Source organism: Cydia strobilella, chromosome 1 (genome assembly GCF_947568885.1).
Source record: "Cydia strobilella chromosome 1, ilCydStro3.1, whole genome shotgun sequence".
NCBI lineage: Eukaryota > Metazoa > Arthropoda > Insecta > Lepidoptera > Tortricidae > Cydia > Cydia strobilella.
The window spans coordinates 1,909,607-1,931,409 of NC_086041.1; the positions used below are offsets into that span (position 1 = coordinate 1,909,607).

General features: G+C 36.6%; 1 protein-coding gene and 1 non-coding gene across 4 annotated transcripts in view; one reads left to right on the plus strand and one right to left on the minus strand.

Annotated features, from left to right (window-relative positions):
• Nucleotides 1–7,935: 7,935 nt before the first annotated feature.
• LOC134747835 (venom protease-like) overlaps nucleotides 7,936–21,803 on the plus strand; it is a 45,878-nt gene continuing 32,010 nt past the window's right edge. For all 3 annotated transcript variants that reach the window (XM_063682521.1, XM_063682591.1, XM_063682645.1), the window contains exon 1: nucleotides 7,936–8,155. In XM_063682521.1, coding sequence (XP_063538591.1) covers nucleotides 8,095–8,155 — 61 coding nt within the window. In that variant the 5' untranslated portion in view covers nucleotides 7,936–8,094. The remainder of the gene's footprint in view (nucleotides 8,156–21,803) is intronic.
• Trnaa-ggc (transfer RNA alanine (anticodon GGC)) lies at nucleotides 9,416–9,487 on the minus strand. Its single transcript has one exon. It is a non-coding gene; the product is annotated as a tRNA-Ala (tRNA).

A 21,803-nucleotide genomic window follows, 5' to 3' on the forward strand; every position in this document is an offset into this window, starting at 1 on the left:
ATTTTTTATTAATTCTGACTCTCTTAAAAACTTTTTCACCAGTTTCCAGTAAAATTTCGTTTTTGAGGGCGGGATCTGATTTGTTGCAAGTAGTCTATTCAATTTCGACAGTTCTTGTATGCGATTCGCTACTTGCGCCAATGGTTGGTCCCCTTTTCGTAACAGGTTTTTAATACTGTAAGGCATACCTTCAAAAGGATAGGCGCTAAGCGAAGGTAGAGACCCGAACTTCATAACGTCAATCATTGACAACATGGCATTAAATCTTTTATACTGGACGCTCGATGCCCAAAAGGGACGGTAGTTCGGAAGGGACGACAAAGGGACGGTGTGGCATTAAAAAGGACGGAAAATCGTCCTATTTGGGACGATCTGGCAACACTGCTATTAATGGACAGTTTGACAAACCTTCGTTTTCAAGAGGTATTTTATATTGTCATTTGCGGTCACAATGTTTCGAAACATTTCAGTAACCGTTACGACACATTGTGTAGAGATTTGGTCACAAACTGAACGCAAAGTGTACACAATGTGTCGACACCTTGTTACCGAAAAGTGTACACACGGCGACGACACTTAGTTACTGAAACAATTCTGGCCACATTGTGTGCACACGGCGACCACACTAAGTTACCAAAACTGAACACAGTCGCAAAGTGTAGTAACGGATACGACACCGTTTCGACACATCTGACATTTAGTTACTACTTTGATGATTCTGCGACCGGAATGGTTATATGGGATGCTTATCTTCTTATCATGTTCGTCAAACATTACATACTAAAAAAATTATAAAATTAATTAAAATAATTTTCTCTCCCAATAAGGATCGTCATATAAGTATGTATAAACAAAAACATGTCAAAAATGGATGTCAATCTAAGCAATAGGGGCCCACTGACTATCAGTTCGCCGGACGATATCGGCCTGTCAGTTAGAACAAAAATTTGACAGTTCCGAACAACTGACAGGCCGATATCGTCCGGCGGACTGATAGCCTGTAGCCCTAGAATCATCATTAAATGTCAAACAAAAATAAAATATCGCAAAAGAAGTAAATGTCATTTTTAAAATACAATAATTCATTTGAATCATAGGCGCTTGTTAATTTTCCTTCTTAAGCCAGTATATTATAGTTGTAAAGATTTTTTTTTTTATTATAAACTGATCGGCGATTGGCCCTAGTCACACCTGATGGAAAGTGAAGACAGGGCCTAAGATGGAGCTCACCGGTTCAGTAACAGCCTATTCACTCTTGATTTACACGATAGTATAGGTTCGCTTTACCTAACGGATTCGTTCTGCCTGCCTTTCCCTTACGTACAATTTGTTTTTAGTCGCACTTATTTTTAAAAGGGTATCTATCATATCTATCTATCTTCATCTAATCGTGATTTGCTTACTAATAAAAAAGTTGTAATAACAAGGAAAATTTTAAAATAAATTTTTTAACATGCAGATACGTCTGCGAGCGATACTCCAAATTACTGCTGGAAGTGTAACTTTTTCCATTTTTTCCTTTGATAAAAAATTTTAAAATATTTTTTTATTACTTACTTGCAGTAAGTAACTGCTGTGGCGCGACGACCCGAAGTGGATCTTGGCCTCCGACACCAAAGACCGCCATGCTACTCTGTCCAAACCCGTTTCTGTACAGTCGACGGCACCGAGTTCGCTGAGGTCTTTCTGCACTTCGTCTCTCCAGCGGATTCGGATATTTTTATTGTAATGTAGAAATGTAGATACACATTTCTAACCTTAAAACAATTATATGTGACGTTTTCAATCAAAAGGTACCACATCGTCGCTCGTCGATGAGGTTGATTTCGAATTGAAGCTAAATGGAAATAGCGCCTTATTGACAACCGACAATAAGTACCCTTTTGGTTGAAAATTGCACATATCATTATTAGAAAATAGGCCGAATTTATGTTGCATCACACTTGTTTGTTACCAAAATTACCCATTGCCTAACAGTATAAAATTATTTCTATATGAATCGGAAAATTGCCGATTTTATAGATAACCCAATTTCCAACAATGGGTTTATTGTTTGAACCCAACACTGGTCAAGTGGTCAGTCATATTTAAACCATACAATTGTTTGGACTATTAACTTATTTTTATTAAAATAATATCTACTGGATACTCATTGGCAATACCGCACAAAACTTGCACGTTTTAAACTATATATGACTATATTCTTCGATACAATTTTGGACTCTTAAAGTGATAAAATGACAATTAGCGGCGACACAATTTGCAGTGTAATCCAAACGTTTCCAGTTTTACTTATCCTAGCTCAAAACGCTAACAGATGTCTTAAAACTCCCCTCATATACCATCCTCCTTCCCCCACCCATTCTCCAGAATACTACGAAGCTTTAGACGCCCTATTTCAATCTTTATATGGGCAAGGTAACGACCATAGTCATGGTCACGATGACCACGGCTGTGACAATAGCCATGGCTATCAATACCACGGTGATTACGGATACGGGAAGAAATCAGTGCATAAATATTACCACAATCACAAGCCTTGCTATCAAAAGCCACATTATGGTCATGCTGGCCATGGTTATGGTCAGAGTGGGCATGGGTATGGTCAGAGTGGGCATGGTTACGGACTAAGTGGGCATGGGCATGGATATGATCAAAGTGGCCACGGGTATGGACACAAGTACCCGACGTATGTGCTGAAAATGAAGCCCCAAAGCCATGGTCATGACGGTACGAAGGTGTACGCTCCGAACCAGATATACAACGTGAAACACAAGTCTAAGATCGTGATACGGAAGAATAAGAGAGGAAAGGGGAAATCGGCGGCCATAACAGAGAAAGGTAAGGATTTTTTTTTAAGATTGAGTTGTGTTGGTACCTTGGCTGCATAATATTAATTACCCATTTAATTATACTTTCTGGCCGACGCACTTGGCCGGTTTTTGCGTTATGTAGCAAACCATATAGTATTCTCCACGTTTTAAGGGATCCGTACCAAAGAGGTAAAATTACTTCTTATGGTGTGACTATCTGACTATGCTCGTCTGTCTGTCACATCGCTAAATATCTCGAGAACTTCTAATGCTACCTATTTTCAGGGTTCCGTATTTAATAGTTTTTTGTAGGCAACCGTCAGTTTCACAGGAACGCTTTTTTTTTCTACAGAGTTTCAATCTCTTTAAAGGAGTGTCTCTCTGGCAAGGCACGGAATCGGTATATCCTTCATCATCTTCTTCGCGTTGTCCCGGCATTTTGCCACGGCTCATGGGAGCCTGGGGTCCGCTTGGCAACTAATCCCAAAAATTGGCGTAGGCACTAGTTTTTACGAAAACGACTGCCATCTGACCTTCCAACCCAGAGGGGAAACTAGGCCTTATTGAGATTAGTCCGGTTTCCTCACGATGTTTTCCTTCACCGAAAAGCGACTGGTAAATATCAAATGATATTTCGTACATAATTAAGTTCCGAAAAACTCATTGGTACGAGCCAGGGATTGAACCTGCGACCTTCGGATTGCAACTCGCACGCTCTTACCGCTAGGCCACCAGCGCTTCTATCGGTATATTCTTCATAAAAAAAAACAAAACGAAAAAGAACGTAATAATAACGGTTTTTTTTAAATGAAGAATCTGTATATTCTTCATAAAAAAACCGTTATTATTACGTAATTTTTCGTTCTTTAGTTTATGATTTCAATTTTAATGAAACAATCTAATGATACGAAAATTTTACTAAAATAAATGACAGTCCCACGTAAAGAGCATACAATAATTAAAAATATGTGGCTATTTCTTTTTTCAAAAAAACCGGTTCCTAGACCCTCTGGTTATAAGACCGACGTATTCTTGCTACGATTGACTTGGCACGGTCAACTACTTTATACACAATGAGTCACGAAGGTGAAGGCTTGTTCGCACTACAGTGTTAATTGGGACTGCCATTCGGACATTTAATAGCAGGTTTTTTGATGTCTCATGAACTAGTATTATTACTATTTTGTATATGTAGGGGAAGCCCGAGAGACCTGAACCAATTTAATAAAAAAAGTGCCATACACAAAATATTTGTTATATCAACATTCCAATATCACCTAACTATATATTATGTATGTATGTATGTATGTATGTATGTATGTATGTATGTAAACACTTTATTGTACATAAGACAGATTACAAACACAATAAAAGAACATAAATATGTACAATGTACAAAGGCGGACTTATCCCTATAAGGGATCTCTTCCAGACAACCTTTGAGCAATTGAGAATGAAACAATAAACAGATCAAGATAGACAAACGAACACTATGAACAGAAAGTAAATTATGGTTCAATTATTACAAACGTAAATAATTAAAACCTGTAATCTAGAATATAAAATAAACATATATATATATATACAATACATATCCATATAAACACAAATATATACCTATAAATATATATATATATATATATACATATATATATATTATCACAACTAAATAAATAATCTTAGTACTCAACTAAGTATTATTGTATTGTATTGCATATTATTGTATTATATTTGATTTTTTGACATTGTTTTATGACTTTCTGACATTAGATTAACTAGGAAGCCCTAGTATTATATACAAAATTTGACATTTCATATTTAAATTACTTAAATTCGGAATTTTGATTATTTTATCTATAAATTTTATTTATTTTTGTTCACATTATTGGTTTGTATGATTTTCCTATTTTTTGTTTTGTTGCTTATTATTATTTTTGTTTACATTTGACGAACTTTTTGTGAATTTGTGATATTTTTAAGTGAAAATAACATGTAATTTCCAATTAGAAATAAATATATCTATCAATCTATCTACAACAATGTATGACAAATGGCTATGTAAGTTTTTTTTGTATTTACTTTTTTAAACAATGGTTAGTCTCCAGCCTGGGCAAATCTCCTGGATACCGCCTAGGTAGTTATAGGTATATGAAGTTGCCTGAAAAATGTACCCGAAAGTTAGGTTACTGGAGCTTTTCTGTCTGTTATTGAAAAACACTTTTGAATAAAAATCACAGCAAATATGAACAATTAAGCATATAATGTTAATTTAATTCTTCATTCTTTTAGTTTCATAAGTAATAATAAGGTACTTTTTAGGGTTCTGTACCCAAAGGGTAAAAACGGGACCCTATTACTAAGACTCCGCTGTCCGTCTGTCTGTCTGTCACCAGGCTGTATCTCATGAACCGTGATAGCTAGACAGTTGAAATTTTCACAGATGATGTATTTCTGTTGCCGCTATAACAACAAATACTAAAAACAGAATAATATGAATATTTAAATGCGGCTCCCATACAACAAAAGTGATTACTTGCCGTTTTTTTCCGTTATGGTACGGAACCCTTCGTGCGCGAGTCCGACTCGCACTTGGCCGGTTTTTTTAAAGCGTTTTTCAATAAAAAGACACGTCAGATCGTGTAGTCTATTCTTATGTTAAAAAAAACGAGTCGTGGAAGACAAGGGGAGAGGCCTTTGCCCAGCAGTGGGACACCATAATAGGCTAGTAAAAAAAAAACGAGGTATAATTTGTGAGATTCAGCAGAAAGCGTCCAAAAAGATAAGTAGGTAGGTAGTAGATGTAATAATTCCCCCAAAATAGTAGCTTATCAAGCATTTGAACCTCAAGGTTTATATTTACGAACGTCATATTTATAATTATTAATTATTATGCAGTCAAAGGGGCCTTGATTTCGGAAACTCGGTCAGAGTAAAGGTTATCAACGGCAAAAGCAAAGATATACTTATACTTAATGTATTTATTGTATATATAATCGTATTATGTTATCCTTATAATGTAAATAAAGATATAACAGTACACACCTATAATTCAAACTGCAGTAAATATGCTAATTTATTATTATAATGCCATAAATATCATTTAAAATAGAGGTAGGTACCTATGCTATTTCCTTAAGTTAGGTTTGTTTTAATTTTATCAGTTCTAGTGAATCCAATTAGACTATTATGGGCTTAGAGGATAACCAAACGGAGTAGCCATTAACAGGGGTTCCCTCTGTCGAAAATAGTCGGCCAATGGTCATACACAATGTATGGACTGACGTTTATCTGACATGCCGATTTTTACGTTACGTATACATTTGACGTTCCCCTCCCCCGCAAAAATCGTCAGACTTTTGTACAGAAAATTACAGACAAGGCCTCTCCGTTTGGTCTCTAAGATTATGGGTAATCAAATATCCTGTTACTGTCTGTCGTTCGGGGCCCCCAGAGGATGGGGGCCCTGGGCACGGGCCCCGCGTGTAGGTACCATTAGGCAAAAAACGGCAAAAAATGACGTTTGTTGTATGGGAGCCCCACTTAAATATTTATTTAATTCTGTTTTTAGTATTTCTTGTTATAGTGGCAACAAAAATACATCATCTGTGAAAATTTCAACTGTCTAAGCTATCACGGTTCATGAGATACAGCCTGTTGACAGACGGACAGACAGACAGACAGACAGACAGACAGACAGACAGACAGACAGACAGACAGACAGACAGACAGACAGACAGACAGACAGACAGACAGACAGACAGACAGACAGACGGACAGACAGACAGACAGACGGACAGCGGAGTCGTAGTACGTTGGGTACGGAACCCTAAAAACTATCAGACGGGTCGTATCTTGGTTTCCGTTATCTTACATTGAGTAAGAATTGTGTCGACGTGACGCAGTAATTTGGTATTGGCCATGGCCCTGTAGCTATGACGTCACTGTCGGAATTTCGCCCGAGATTCCGTCCCGTTCAGTTCCGACCATTGTCAATCTGTTCCGGAAGTTAGGGTCTGAGGACACTGAGCGCCGCTACGCCACGGACTGATTAAGCAACAAAGATTTGTTATTACGCTCTTATTGGGTTGTACACATAGGACCCTTATTTTACACATGAATGTAAAAATCTGTAAAAAACCGGCCAAGTGCGAGTCGGACTCGCGCACCGAGGGTTCCATACTTTTTAGTATTTGTTGTTATAGCGGCAACAGACAAGACAAAGCGGCAACACAATGAAATACATATGAAATCTGTGAAAATTTCAACTGTCTAGCTATCACTGTTCATGAGACACAGCCTGTTGACAGACGGACATACAGACAGCGAAGTCTCAGTAATAGGGTCCCGTACGGAACCCTAAAAAGTTACGAAAAAAATTGTGAAACTTCATGTCTGAAATAGGAAGATGCTTCCTTTGTTTTGTATGCAGTGCCGCCAATTTTCGTGTAATTAGCCAATGATTAGTGCTTTTACCTAAGGGTCTCCGGCAAGCTTGGTTCTTCGTAGTTACGCTCTCATTTAAAAACGACTCCCGAGATCGCTCTGAAACTTTGTACTTACAAAAGGATAAGGTATATATCTATGTCTGTAATTAGTTTATGTAGCTTCAGATACCAAAGTTAAAAAAATACAGCGAATTTAACTTGTTTTTGCTTTATTTCGTTTGTTTTATAAACTGGAGCTGCATATACTAATTTCAGACCTAGATATACCTCATTTCATTGTATGTGCAAAGTTTCATTACAATCCAACACGTAGTTTTAAAATGAGAGCGGAACTACGTTTGTATGGGAAGGTGCAGTTCTGCCGAGCTTGCCCGGGACTCCTAAGGTAACCTGCACCAAAGAAGGCCCATCGTTATTGTTATTTTTATTATGTATACCTACTAGCGTATATACCTACATGGACGTAAGATTTGAACCCATTCACACTTATAAAAGTATGAAATTTTCAAAGTAGGCAATATTAAGAACCGGGTCTTGGCTACCTATTTACAACCACAAGCGGACGCGTAACACAAATCTCCGCAGACCTTTTATCATAGTGCGTCATACGAAAATGACCATAGGTCAATATATACGCGACCCAGCCTCCGGTCCCTCAGTACCTCCACGACCATCAAACCATCTTGACATTCTTGACAGACACCAAATTGTCTATAAAAATTTAAATCAACTTTATAACCTACAATTAAAGTTCAAAGTTACGCGTGCGTGTTTTTGTACAGAACTTTTTATCAAGTGTCGGTTAGTTGAGGCGAGACCTCCAGACGGAGTGTACGATGGCGAAGCTGCTCTATGTGTGTGTGTTTATGTGTGTGCAATTAGTGTATTGTCAGTTTGGTGAGTTTTCTAGGGTTTAAAAATTGGGAGAAGGTTTTTTAGCTAATATTAGTCTAACTTTCTAACTGTTCTTTCACCTAGAACTTTTAGTACCGCTATTGAAGAGGTCTTGTCTTTGCACAGGTTAAGAATTCTATTTTCAAGTTTAAAGACTGCACTTAAAGTTGATAAAATAATGTTAAATCAAAGGAATTTCACGATGCACATGCTCGACAAATTATTATTATTCACAAAACAAAAAATAATAAAGAAATATAAGTATGAAATTAAATTGTAAATTAGCGGTCTTATATCTAACTAAATAGGTACTTAATTCCCCTTATATATTTTGTGAAAATGATATCCCATAAATTTTGTTAGGTTTTGTTAGGTTGTAGGTCGTACCTACTTTTAAAAAACCGGCCAAGTGCGAGTCGGACTCGCGTTCCAAGGGTTCCGTACATTACATAATTTAAACAATGTATTTTTTATGTGAAACGTGAGTTACGTAAGTGAAATGTCTTTAAAAATCCCGTAGGGGTCGCATCAAAAACTAAGTAATTAAGTCCGACTCACGCTTGACTGCACATTTCTAATACGTTTTCCTGTAATCTATAGGTAAAGATCTATTTTGGGTTTTTTTTACAAAATTTTAGACCCAGTAGTTTCGGAGATAAAGGGTAATGGTAATTTTTTGTCTATTTTCTTGAATAACTTCTAAATTGGTTATCTTAAAATTATAAAAAAAATGTAGCTGAGATTCTCACAATGAGCTCTTTCATTTGATATGTAACATGATATAGTTTGAAAAACTTTATTTTTTAATTTTCTCATTTACCCGCCAATAGTGGCATCCAGGTTTAAAATTCATTTGTTTACGTTCCATGTCCGTGTTTGGGTCACAAATTTACATATGTATACCAAATTTCAACTTAATTGGTCCAGTAGTTTCGGAGAAAATAGGCTATGACAGACGGACAGACAGATAGACGCATGAGTGATCCCTATAAGGGTTTAGTTTTTTCCTTTTGAGGTACGGAACCCTAAAAATAAAATACAAGTATTGAACCATTTTGCTATTTGATCTTTCTTTATCAAAAATAGTTAATTTATATTAACTATTAGGAAAACGGAGTCGAGAATCCTTAGCTACATATTATCTAGTCAATTCCATAGTATATTTTGCTCATTAATCTGGATAATAAAACATTAAATAATGCAATCTATAAATTGTGTATACATATGTCAATTACAATGAAAAAATCAACGATGTTCAAACTCTGGTCAACGTGGGACTCGAACCCACATCCTTGGATTGCCGGTCCAATGCGTTACCAATTGCGCCAGCTGACCATCCATCAATCAACGCGAATTTAATCATTGCAACTGTGACGACGTCACTAGCGACATCTGCATATTAAGGTTCACAACCTTGACCACCTGATAGATTGTAATAATGTGGTACGTCCCACAATAAAAAAAGGAAAAATTTATTAACATTAAATAATGCATTGCAAATAATCTAACATCCTAGCCTAACATAATGTTGTTGTCATGAACACTTTAAAAACAAACAAGTATTAATTTTATTTTCCTTATGTTACGTGTACTTAAAAACACCATAAGCGAGTCAATATATAAAGAACCATAAAAACACCTAACTGTAGCTCAAAATCTCCCAACCATAATTAACTCGAATATCTCAATTTAGGTACCTAGGTGTAATTATTATTTCAATGACGCATCTCTGGGGCAAAATGTTGTCATAAATAGGAGAAAAAAACCAAAATAATAGGAACCAAAACGAACATTGTTATTCATTATGGTGGTCCCACACTTGCGGGCCATAGTTGAGCGGAAAGTTTTGTTATACGTAAACGTAACACTTAAAATTAGTTTTTTTTATATTTGCGACCCCAAGCGAAATCCAATTACAAAAAAAACTGGCCAAGTGCGAGTCGGACTCGCGTTCCGAGGGTTCCGTACATAACACAATTTTTAACAATGTATTTTTTTAGTGTTCCGTGCAAAACTTTGTTTTGACAAACGGAACAATTATTTTTAGGTGAAACGTGAGTGACATGTCTTGAAATAAAAAAACCCGTAGGAGTCGGATCAAAAACTAAGTAATTAAGACCGACCCACGCTTGACTGCACATTCCTAATACGTTTTCCTATCTGGTCTCTGGTTTCCTATTTAGTGTATGGTTTTCTATTTAGTGTATTTTTTTCAAAATTTTAGACCCAGTAGTTTCGGAGATAAGGGGGGGGGGTGGTCATTTTCTGTTTATTTTCTTTAATAACTTCTTAACTATTTATTTTAAAATTACAAAACATATACATATATAATTTAATTCTCAGGGATGCTCAAACTTTATTCGTCTCACCACTATTTGTGATTAATTAGGCATTAGGTAAATGTGTGTGTGTGTGTGTGTGTGTGTGTGTGTGAGAGAGTGTGTGTGGTATTGTGATGTATTAAATCACATTAAGGCTCCCAAATCATCTTGTATTGATCGCCACACACTAATAACTACACATACTTAATTGATCTCTTATACTAAAGTAAATATGTTTTCACCTCAGCAGCTCGAACAAGCCTACTTTCGTCACTCCCTGGAGTAAAGAAAGTGAGACCAAACAAACAAATTAGCTTTTTAATTTAGTGAAGACCATGAACTGCCACTTCATACTTCTATTACAAATTCGGTTTTTTTCTGTATTATTCTGTGTAATTCGAAATACATTTTAACCATTAATATGTTCTCACTACTGAGGTGAAAAATTATATGTGTCACACGAGAGCAGTTATTTTACATCTCGTGTTTTTGAGTCCCTCGCTACGCTCAAGTTTCTAACTTAGCAAGAAAAACCAACTTTCCTCTCTTGTTGCACAAATAACTATTATATCTCTATAAATAATAAAAAAGCACTGATTAAAAATGGTCGTATTCATTCCTCTACTTTCATATTACTTTATCCTTATATCCTATTTTTATTTATTTTATGAAAGTTTAGACGTTTTACATTTCTTACAAATAATTACATAATTACATGAGGTAACTATTAGTAAACCCCGTTCGTTATCGCTTTCTCCTTTCCTTCTCTCCTATTTTATCACCCTCTTTCAACCTACCGCGCTTATGGTGTCAATGAACCTATGTGGGTTCATTGACCCCACACCTAAAAGTTTGACAACCATAATTTCTTGAATATAGGGGATATTACTGCAATATTCTGCCACCAGAGTGCACCACTAGCCTTTTTAGTAAACCATAGAGTAACTTATACATAATGTACCTTTAACAGGTTTTTGACAAGTTCTTAAATAAATTCCACTTTCATTAATTTTGTATGTTTTCATAATTTTTATATTATTTCTACTCAGAATCACGAGCTTTTCGATCCTAACGGGATAGAAAAAAACCGGCCAAGTGCGAGTCGGACTCGCGCACCGAGGGTTCCGTACTTTTTAGTATTTGTTGTTATAGCGGCAACAGAAATACATCATCTGTGAAAATTTCAACTGTCTAGCTATCACGGTTCATGAGATACAGCCTGGTGACAGACAGGCGGACAGACGGACAGACGGACAGCGGAGTCTTACTAATAGGGTCCCGTTTTTACCCTTTGGGTACGGAACCCTAAAAATGTCCCAAGGTTTTTTTTCCTATTGTGTTACCATTTCCCTATATACTTTGTATGGCGGTAACAAAAAGGAATGTTTAAGAAAAGTATGGCAATGTTTGGACACTTTTTTTCTCCTATAAGGATGAAAAGGGCTCGTGATCCTGACTAGAAGTAACACGAAAGAGGCAAAAAAGGTCACATAAAAAAAATGACAAAAAAAAAGAAACGCTCGATAAGCCAAAATACGCTTATACACGTATTATTTCCCCAGCGCGGCTAAGTTGGACGGCTGTCTATCATTTGTCAACATACCTGTCACGCTCTAACAAGTACGTAAGTGCGAAAGTGACGCATGATATGACAAGTGACAAAAACGCGACCATGATGGAAGAATAAATTGTAATGCTGTGCCGGTACAGATTGGCAATTTTTGGTTTTCGTTTGGTGAGCTATAGGAAGCCGCTATTCCATTCCAATCCAACCAGGTGGTTGGCAACTAGCAAAGGTTTTTATAGATGGCGCCAGCATTAGGTTTTACCTGTGAATTGTGTCAAATTATAAATCCCATAGAACAAAACTAGAGACAGAAAAAACCTAATGCTGACGCCATATGTAAAGTGCTTCGATCAACCAACCCCATTGTAGAACTTAAATATACGTACTACTCGTATCTGTGGTCAACATTTAAGCATGTAACACATTCGAAATTTAAATTGAAAAAAGTTACAACCGCACAAATAGCTGAAGCACTATTCCATTTAAAATTCAAACCTAACTAATAATAAATAGGATAGAAATTGCGCTGTAGAACGGATGTGTATAATTTAGTGTTTGAGGGAAGGGTTGACCCAACTCTACCGTTGACTGACAGATGGTTGCTAGTCCAGGGTTGCGATGAATAAAAAATCGAACAAGACGTTTTATGGTTGTTGAATTACGTGTTTTATTTGTTTTGTGGACTTTTAATAGTGAATTAAGGAAAGTTAATGGATGTTATTCGTTTGCGGCTGCAATTGGTAATTATATAAATAATTAAAATTATTACTGACATTTAAATACCTCGAATATAGGACAAGTTAATTAGGTAGGTGAATATTTCTTGTATGGGTGACAAGAAAATTATTTATTAATACGAGTATAAACTCTGCTGAAAATATGTTAGCAACTTGGCAGAGAGACAACATTAGCGTATAATTAACGGGATACAATGACCTATCAAATTACATGTATTAGTAGCAAATAGGAAGGTATTGTGGCGGTATAGTAACGGTAGCGGGTAATTTTAGGTAAATAACATTAGGAAATCGCGTCAAAAACGGGGGAAAAGAAGCGTCGTTTCTGTGGACAATAGTTTTTATTTGAGTACATTTTACAAAGGGTTTTTTCATATGTACAGTTTTTAAGAAACAGTACGTTTAATATCATTATCATCATTCGCTTGCCCTTATCCCATTCATTTGAGGTCAACGCAGCATATCTTTTACTTCCATGCCTCTCTCTTGCCGCTCATTTCATCATTCTTTCGCGTTCGTTTCATATCATCACAGTCCATCCACCTTTTCCTCGATGTCCTCTCCTCGTACCTCCCTCCACATTCATTCGAAATACCTTTCTCGTCACATGACTTTCATCCCTCTGCATCACATGCCCGTACCACGCTAGGCGATTCGCTCTTACTTTTTCTACTATGGGTGCAACTTTCAGGCTTCCTTTTATATACTCATTCCTTATCCTATCAATTCTTGTCACACCGCACATCCATCTTAACATTCTCATTTCCGCTACCTGCAATATCTTTTCATCAGTCACCTTTAGGGCCTAACACTCTAATCCATACATGACGACAGGTCTTATGATGGTTTTGGTTTTTCACGTCACGGTCAATATCGCCATCGCACTGTACGAGCGAACCGAGGTACTTGAAATCGGAGCAGAACGGCAATGTAACGCCATCGAGTTCCATGGCAGCGAAACTGGAGAGACCGCCGAAATCGCAGAACATATGTTCCGCTGATCCGCTGATCTTCAGGCCCCCATTCTCCAGTTTTCGCCGCCATTTCTCAAGTCTGCTCTGTACCTCGAGTCCGTCTTCACTCACAAGCACAATGTCATCAGCAAACAGCATACACCAAGGTGCCTCCTACTGTATGTCCGACGACAGAGCGTCCATAATAAGCAGGAAGAGGTAGGTTACAGCCCTGGTACAAGTCTATCGTGTTATCGTGTACCGGACGCGTGTACAACATACTTCCCAGGCACGCATTTCTCTTTCAGAGCCCACCACAAAACCTCTCGGGGTACTCGATCGTATGCCTTTTCGAGTAGGTGTAATACACCTAAACATATAAAATACATTTATTTCAAGCTCTCTAAGGCTCATAATCAGTTTTTACAAATGTCATAAAATATTGTACAACAAATACGAGATATACAAATAATCTTTTTTTTTTTATACTACGTCGGTGGCAAACAAGCATACGGCCCGCCTGATGTTAAGCAGTCTCCGTAGCCTATGTACGCCTGCAACTCCAGAGGAGTTACATGCGCGTTGCCGATCCTAACACTCCTCTCCCTCGAGCTCTGGCAACCTTACTCGCCGCTCATTTAAAATTCATATTAATTAATATTATCATTATTCACAATACCAACCATAAATAATATAAAAATTAAATTTACAATTTTAACATAAATTTCTTTACAAAAGGGTTTTGATCCAAATGTTCAATTTTAATATGTTCCTCAATGATAGCTAGATAAAATTCTATATTATAAACGGAGAAACAAATTAGGTATCAATCCAGTTCCAGTCCAAACTAGTCGAAAGTTACCGGTCAATTCGAACAACGTGATAATTACTAGATACGAGAACAATACGAGATCTAATAGATACGTTATCAACTAGTTATCTTTTGCAGTTCGATTCGAGAAACCAATTGTCATTTTACGCTACAATTATTGCGACGTTTTAGGATATCCATTAGATATCCATTGGATGTCTACGTAATATCTTAAGCAAATCTTAAAGAGATCGTTTAAGAGGACATTCGGAATCGCGAAAATGTCAAATTTGACATGACTTTCTTAAATATCTCGTTATCGTTTCTGTTTCATATCTAGTGGATATCTAGTTGACATCTAGATCATTGTTTGAATTGGCCCGTAGTTTAAAAAATACTCCAACCTGACGAATAGATGAAATAACAATTTAAACGATTTTTTTTACTCGGCCAACCCTTAAAAATTGAAAAATTACGGTTGCTCAACATACGTTCGATATTTTTTAATACCTATCGGATCGAAAGTGAGGTGCTAACTAGCCGCAGGGTGCGGTATCAATTAGACAGTCTAATGGGAACATGTGTAAAGGGCCTAAGTGGCGCCTCGGGCATTTGTGGCTTTTCAATTTTTATTTTGTCTGTGGTAATTGTTTTTTAAATATATTTAACTGTCATTTTTTGTAAGAAAAAATTAGGCGTTTTCGGCTATAAATTCCTGATATGAAGAAATGATACGACATACGTTGCACGTTGCCGTAATTTCTACGCAATTTTATTGTTTTGTTTTTAAACCCTAATTATGAGTGCAAAGAATGCACCCAGCCTTTATGCCTTCATGTCTCCCTGTTTTATTAATACCCGAGTCCATTTAGCTTCTTATACACCATCGCTTTTTCGGCAATCTGACATGACACGCATTTTAATTCAGTCCATAATTACTGGCTGTATCAAACGGCCGAATCAGACAAAACACATGCCGGCCAGCGTTCTAATTTCTTTATTATATTTGATTAACCCTTCAGTAATTACAGAACAGATGCAAACCTGATTAATTACTAAAAAACAGGCACCTGCCATAATCTCACTTTCGTAAGAAAAAACTTACAAAAACTCTTTATTCGTCTAATCTCGTATGTAAATCGACTAGTCACTGTCTTTTGTTTTTTGTTGGCTGTGATTTGAGTCGGAAGTCATGTGGATTGTGGAATACGTTTTTTCTAGCGAGATTAAGGGCGAAGGTTTTATTGGAATCAGCCGTGGGTGATCGGAGTTATCTGCGTATTAGATACAAACAACTTCTCAGGTTTAATATCTTTTATACGCGCCAAAAGGACCGCTGTTTGACTTTATCGTAAATGCGCTTCGCACATACTAATGAACTTGTACAGAACTTGCTGCATATTTATCACATAATTATTTGATAATTGATAGTCGACGTCGAATTCGATGTGCGATGACTGTTTATTTCAAAAAAAGAAAAAAAAATAACTAATAACTTAGCATTAACTACATTAATATAGATTTTTGGCTAAGATAATAATTAAAGTTACATTACTTACAGGTGCATGGTTTTATCTAGTACTTAGATGTATGGTAAGCTTGTACATATTGGCAGAGAACATTTCAAGATACTCAAAATAAACTTCATTCGAAGCAATTATCGTGAGCTACTTCGTAGTATCTTTATATTAAAGGAAAAGCAACGACATACTACTCATAGTAGTCGACGATAGGTTTAGACCCTAAGGAATCCCGCGTATGTTTTCAAAGGGTTATACTAATATTATTATTTACTTTATCCGGAGCTTAATGGCGTATACTTAAACTTCTCAGTGTTCTACGAACAGTACAATAAAAACTTGCTTCTCGTAACGTACTCCAAAACTTAGGAAGAAAGAGGTCAGACACCCTTTTCTAGCCACAAAAGTGATCAAACTGGTTACCCCACATAACGTGCATTATCCACACAAAACAGACTAGTAACCCAACACCCGCGGTCCAGCGGACCCTCATTTGAATCTTCCAAATTCAAAAACATCTTCCCGGAAATAAAAAAATCATGTCAGTGGGGTCATTTATTCCCACAGATCCTGCACCTTACGGCCAGCGAAAACAAACTAATAATTTAAACCCTTCCGCGTTTTTTAACCATAGACAAACCATAGAGTACTTCCGTGAGAACTTCAAACATGACCATAGAGTAAGGAGGAGGAAAAAACGAAGGGGGCGAGTGGACAGTTGGTGAGTTATTACTGAGATAAAGACCCTCTGATCTGATCTGAATAGAAAAGGTGGTCGATTCTTTTTAGTCTTATTGATCAAATTGCAGATAAGGGTTAGTTAATGTGTAATGTTGGATAAGTTTTTACGACTCTTATTCAAGTCACCAAGTATGTGTAGTAATATTAAGACGGCATGTCGTACAATTCAATTTATAAACTGTATAAACTTTGCAATACAAGGGCTTCCTACAGTTAAGCCTCTATTGTATAAAAATATATATCATACCTACTTAATAAACATTTTGTGTACAGATTACGAATAGCGTACAAGTCCTATCATGAAAATACAAAATTACATGCATTAAATTGTCACTCATACATAGCAAAATAGTGCAGTGTAATACATCCCTACATAGAAACTTCTGCGCACTTTTTCTGAAGCTCACTTTACAGTTTGTGAAAGGGGAGGAAGCGTTAGAGCCACAATAAAGAGCGTGAAAACAATATAGATAATTATTCTCGAAATGCCATTTCAAGCCAGGAATGTAATAAGAACGAAATAAACACTAATTGCGTTACAAGTCGCCTACAGAGTACAAACGCATTCTCACGTTGGCATCATTAGGTTTTTTATCATGCTTTTTCACTCCTTTATTACTCGCCCTCTTGATGCCTCTCCCTCACCTTCCCAGTACAGGTGTCTGTATAAAAAATCTTATGAAGCGTTAACTATAGACTATAGAGCAATGTGAGTTCCCGCGTTTTTGTGACAGCCCGCCTTTTTTCGAAACAAAATGAAAAACAGTGTGAGAATACCATGAGAGTTTAATTCAATATTTACATTTAACCGTTTCTTGATTTATAAAGAATCAAAGCATAATAGGTTTAAAGAAGTAAAGTTGCAATTTGCACGTAGAAATTGTTTTAGACATGACGTATTATCACTAACATAACAATAAACAATAGATAATTAATTAACTAGACAACGTACAAAGACAGAGTCTCTATACCTAGGGTCGCTACAATATAATATATGTGTATTTGTGGTGTTTTTTATCGATTTTCTATCAAGCCAATTTATGTAATAAGTCCCAGAATTCCAGAGCCATTTCTGCGGTCTTATTATGAGTGCATGACTTAATTAGAATTTGTACTAGTACATTCAGATTATACCACTCGCGTTGAATGATGGGCCCTATGACCGGTCTTTTAAGTCTCATTTAGTTGGGCTAAATTTAGAAAATAATTGAAGAAATTATTCAAATTCCTAAACTTCCAAAAAATGTCAACAAATATTTTACGCGACAGGTTAGTACTCCATAAAAAAAATTGAGTGTCATAGAGTATTCGACGCGACAAATATAGGTAGGAGATTCAAAATTCAAAATATAGTCTGTCAAGCTGGATATGTCAGTAGCAATGTAAACAACCCGCGATTTTTCAAATTTGCCGCATTTTTCTTCTGACAATTCATAGATTTACGGTGTGGTACTAGTATTATATGATCTGTGGATTTACGTAGTCATATATTTATTCAAAAAACAATACAGGTATTGTGTTTGAAATACATGAATTAAAACTAAAATTATTAAAAACTTAATAAAATGTAAAGATAAGATATGTATAACTTGCCTAAATCTTAAAAATTATCAAAAATTTCATCTACGGTGTAAAAACAACCTCTCAATAAAAATAATTTCGATTCCCTATGAAACAGCGAGTGATCCGTAATGATTTTTAGTTCAGTAATAGGTAATCTGTTATAAAGGCTTTATGACTTGATGACCAGCGGAATGCGCAGCAACAATCGAGTCTAGGACAAAATTCATATTTTTAGTGCGCGTTCATACTGTTCTTCATTCACAAGACTTGTTCTTAAGAAGCTTTGTGAGCAGCACCAAGACATACAAACTGGGTACCGTGAGAATTCCAAATTTTGAAAAAAATTCTACACGAAACCCATGGAGGTATGCGAAACGTAGTACGAACTGCTCTCTTTTGTATTATAAGAGCCCTGTTAATATTATACTGGTAGATGTTTCCCCAGAGTTCAATGCTATATCTTAGCTTAGATTCTATCAAAGCGTAATAGACTGTCTTGAGCTGATCGATTCCCATGACCTCCCTAAGACAGCGCAAGGCATAGCATGCTGATGCAATAGAGCTCTCGACAACCTCCAGCTCGTTTCCAATTTAGATGGGAGTCAAGTCACACACCGAGACATTTTACCTGGTGTACTACATCTATGGCAGCTCCATTCATTGACACTTCAAGTTTGTCTGTCTTCTTCAAGTTATATTTAAATAATATAATTTTTGATTTAGTCTTATCAGTGTTTACACGTATATAATTTTTTTAAACCAGTCACTAAAGGACTATAAACAGGTTATTCTAATGTTTCCAGGGCCTCTAGGTAGTTTACCGTTCAAAAACGGCCTTACCTTTCTTCATCATATGTTAATTTTATATCTTAGATTATTATTATTTCCATTCTACGTAAGTAGGTTAGCTAGCTAAAAAAGCCTCGACAGCGTGGAATAAAATTAAAAATAATGACTATCAAATTTGACGGCGGACCAGAGACACATGTTACTTCCGATCCGAAGCTGGCCACTAAAATCAGAACCCTTTAAAAATACAACAGCGGCATCCGCAATCATTCAAATTAACAATTAAAAAGAAATAAAACAAATCTCTTTGGCCGGGCGGGAAACAACTGACGTTTATTTTTTTTTATTCTAACAGGTGGCAAAGGGTTAAGATGGTGACTAATGCTTATTCCTTAGAGAAAGCGTGACAAAGTAACAGACAAAATATTAACATGTGTTAGATTCGTTAATTAATTTAGGGATGAAATTGAAAGTTAACCCTTTCCCTTGTGGTTTCCTAACATATTGATTTCATAACACCATTCCATTTGAACTTTTTTATATTTTATAAAAATAAAACAAGTTTAATTCGTGTTTCTGTTATTGTAATAATGTAATTTTTATTAGACGTCTTTAAATATATAGTTGGTCAAGCAAATCTTGCCAGTGGAAAAGGCGGCAAATTTAAAAAATGTAGGCGCGAAGGGTTATCGTCCCATAGAAAATTTGAATTTAGCGCCTATTTCTACTGACAAGATTTGCTTGACCAACTATAGGTATGCAATATTTTTATAAAATTGACAGCCTGTAACTTAAAAAAAAGATATGCTTCTCCACAAACCACAAAGTCACATTTCCTTTATTAAAAAGTCGTAAAACAAACAAACTCTATGATCACACGACCTATATCCGGCTTCGGCCATCCATATTTCTACAAACATAGGGTCTGTATTCGCGTGGCGGCTGTTTGGCGGGGCATGTCGCTTAGTAGGTCAGGCGACAGAGGCAAGGTTTTTTGCCACGTCTGATGGCTTGGGGGTATTAAAACTATATTGGGTAAGGATTAATAGTCTATTGAATTTGCTGCGACGCCAAATATAGCGCGATACTGTGTGTAAGCCATAGTTTTTTTACAATGAACTGCAAACATTGCCGATAAAAGATAATTACATATATTAACTATTTCTGTGGTTCGAGTTTAAATGATTTTTGACCTATTTTTACACGCCGATTGAGCGACCGTCTAAGCTAACTCTTCACCGACCTTGAATTGACAAGTTGTGGAAGTGAAACCATAGAATTCGGTGTTTATGGTGGCTAACCTGCACTCTGTCACTGCAGTCTGTGGGTCAAACACATTTCAGAAAGGTCTCTTCTGTGGACAATACAATAAAATTAACGACCCGGGTACATGTTAGATATCGCATTTTTCTTATGTATCCCACTTGTAAGAGGTGCAGTGCAGCATAAAAAACTTAACTTTGCATTGCTATGGCCACAGAAAGGCGCGAAGAGTTAAGCATACAATAAAGGCATCTAGAAATCTGCGACAAAATACAAACCAGTAGGTGATTTGCACTTGATCTAACATAACGATAACTGCATTTGTAGGCGTGTTGCGTGCCGAATTAACCGCCTACAAGTGTTAGTCGACTAATTGTAATGCGAGTAGGCGTGTTGGTTAGCTCCCTTCCAAGTCTTTCAACTGATTGTACTACATAGTGGTGGTTGAATTGTGTTACCTACCAATTCTGAGAGGCGAACCGTCTTGCCTTGTCCAAGCTGCTGATAGGAATGCGCACCGCTAAGTATTATCTGGTATTCCGGAATTTCGGTATTGAGGACCAAGTAGGTAATGTAGTAGGTACCTAACCTACCTATATAACCACTCACTTTTGATAGGGGTAGGTGTATTACCTAGGTCCTTGGCAAATGAGTGCTATAAAAAAACCGTCGGACTCGCGCACCGAGGGTTCCGTACTTTTTAGTATTTGTTGTTATAGCGGCAACAGAAATACATCATCTGTGAAAATTTCAACTGTCTAGCTATCACGGTTCATGACATACAGCCTGGTGACAGACAGACGGACAGCGGAGTCTTAGTAATAGAGTTCCGTTTTTACCCGTTGGGTAAGGAACCCTAAAAAGTATCAAGCTAGGAGGACATTTTGATAGACTGACTGGCGAAAATCCTTTATTGCTCCTGTCATTATTTGTAAAAAAAACGATCGAATTGATAACCTCCTCCATTTTTTGAAGTCTGTTAAAAACCACCTATGCCCAGCTTCCTGACCAAAGCTCTGACTTTGACCGTGATTCGAACACCCTCGCCCCTCCCTATCGCACCCCATATGTCAGACAAAGACAGGAAACCGAAGGGTTTGATTCTAATCTTCGGCAGCTGTCTTGGCAGATGTTACCGGACATCACAAAGATCACTTTGCGCTTGAATACACACGTAATATCTACGACGTTAGGGTGCTTTTTGTTACTTTTACGATGCTATTGAATTTTGGTTAATTTCTTATAGCAATCTTACATTTGCGGTTAAAATAAATCTTAAGTTATGTAACAAAAGGTTAATTTTACAATGAACGGTCATTTAGGTTGGTGTAAAGGTCATTGACCTGCATTGATATGCATTGAATGTAGATTGATATTTTATTGAAT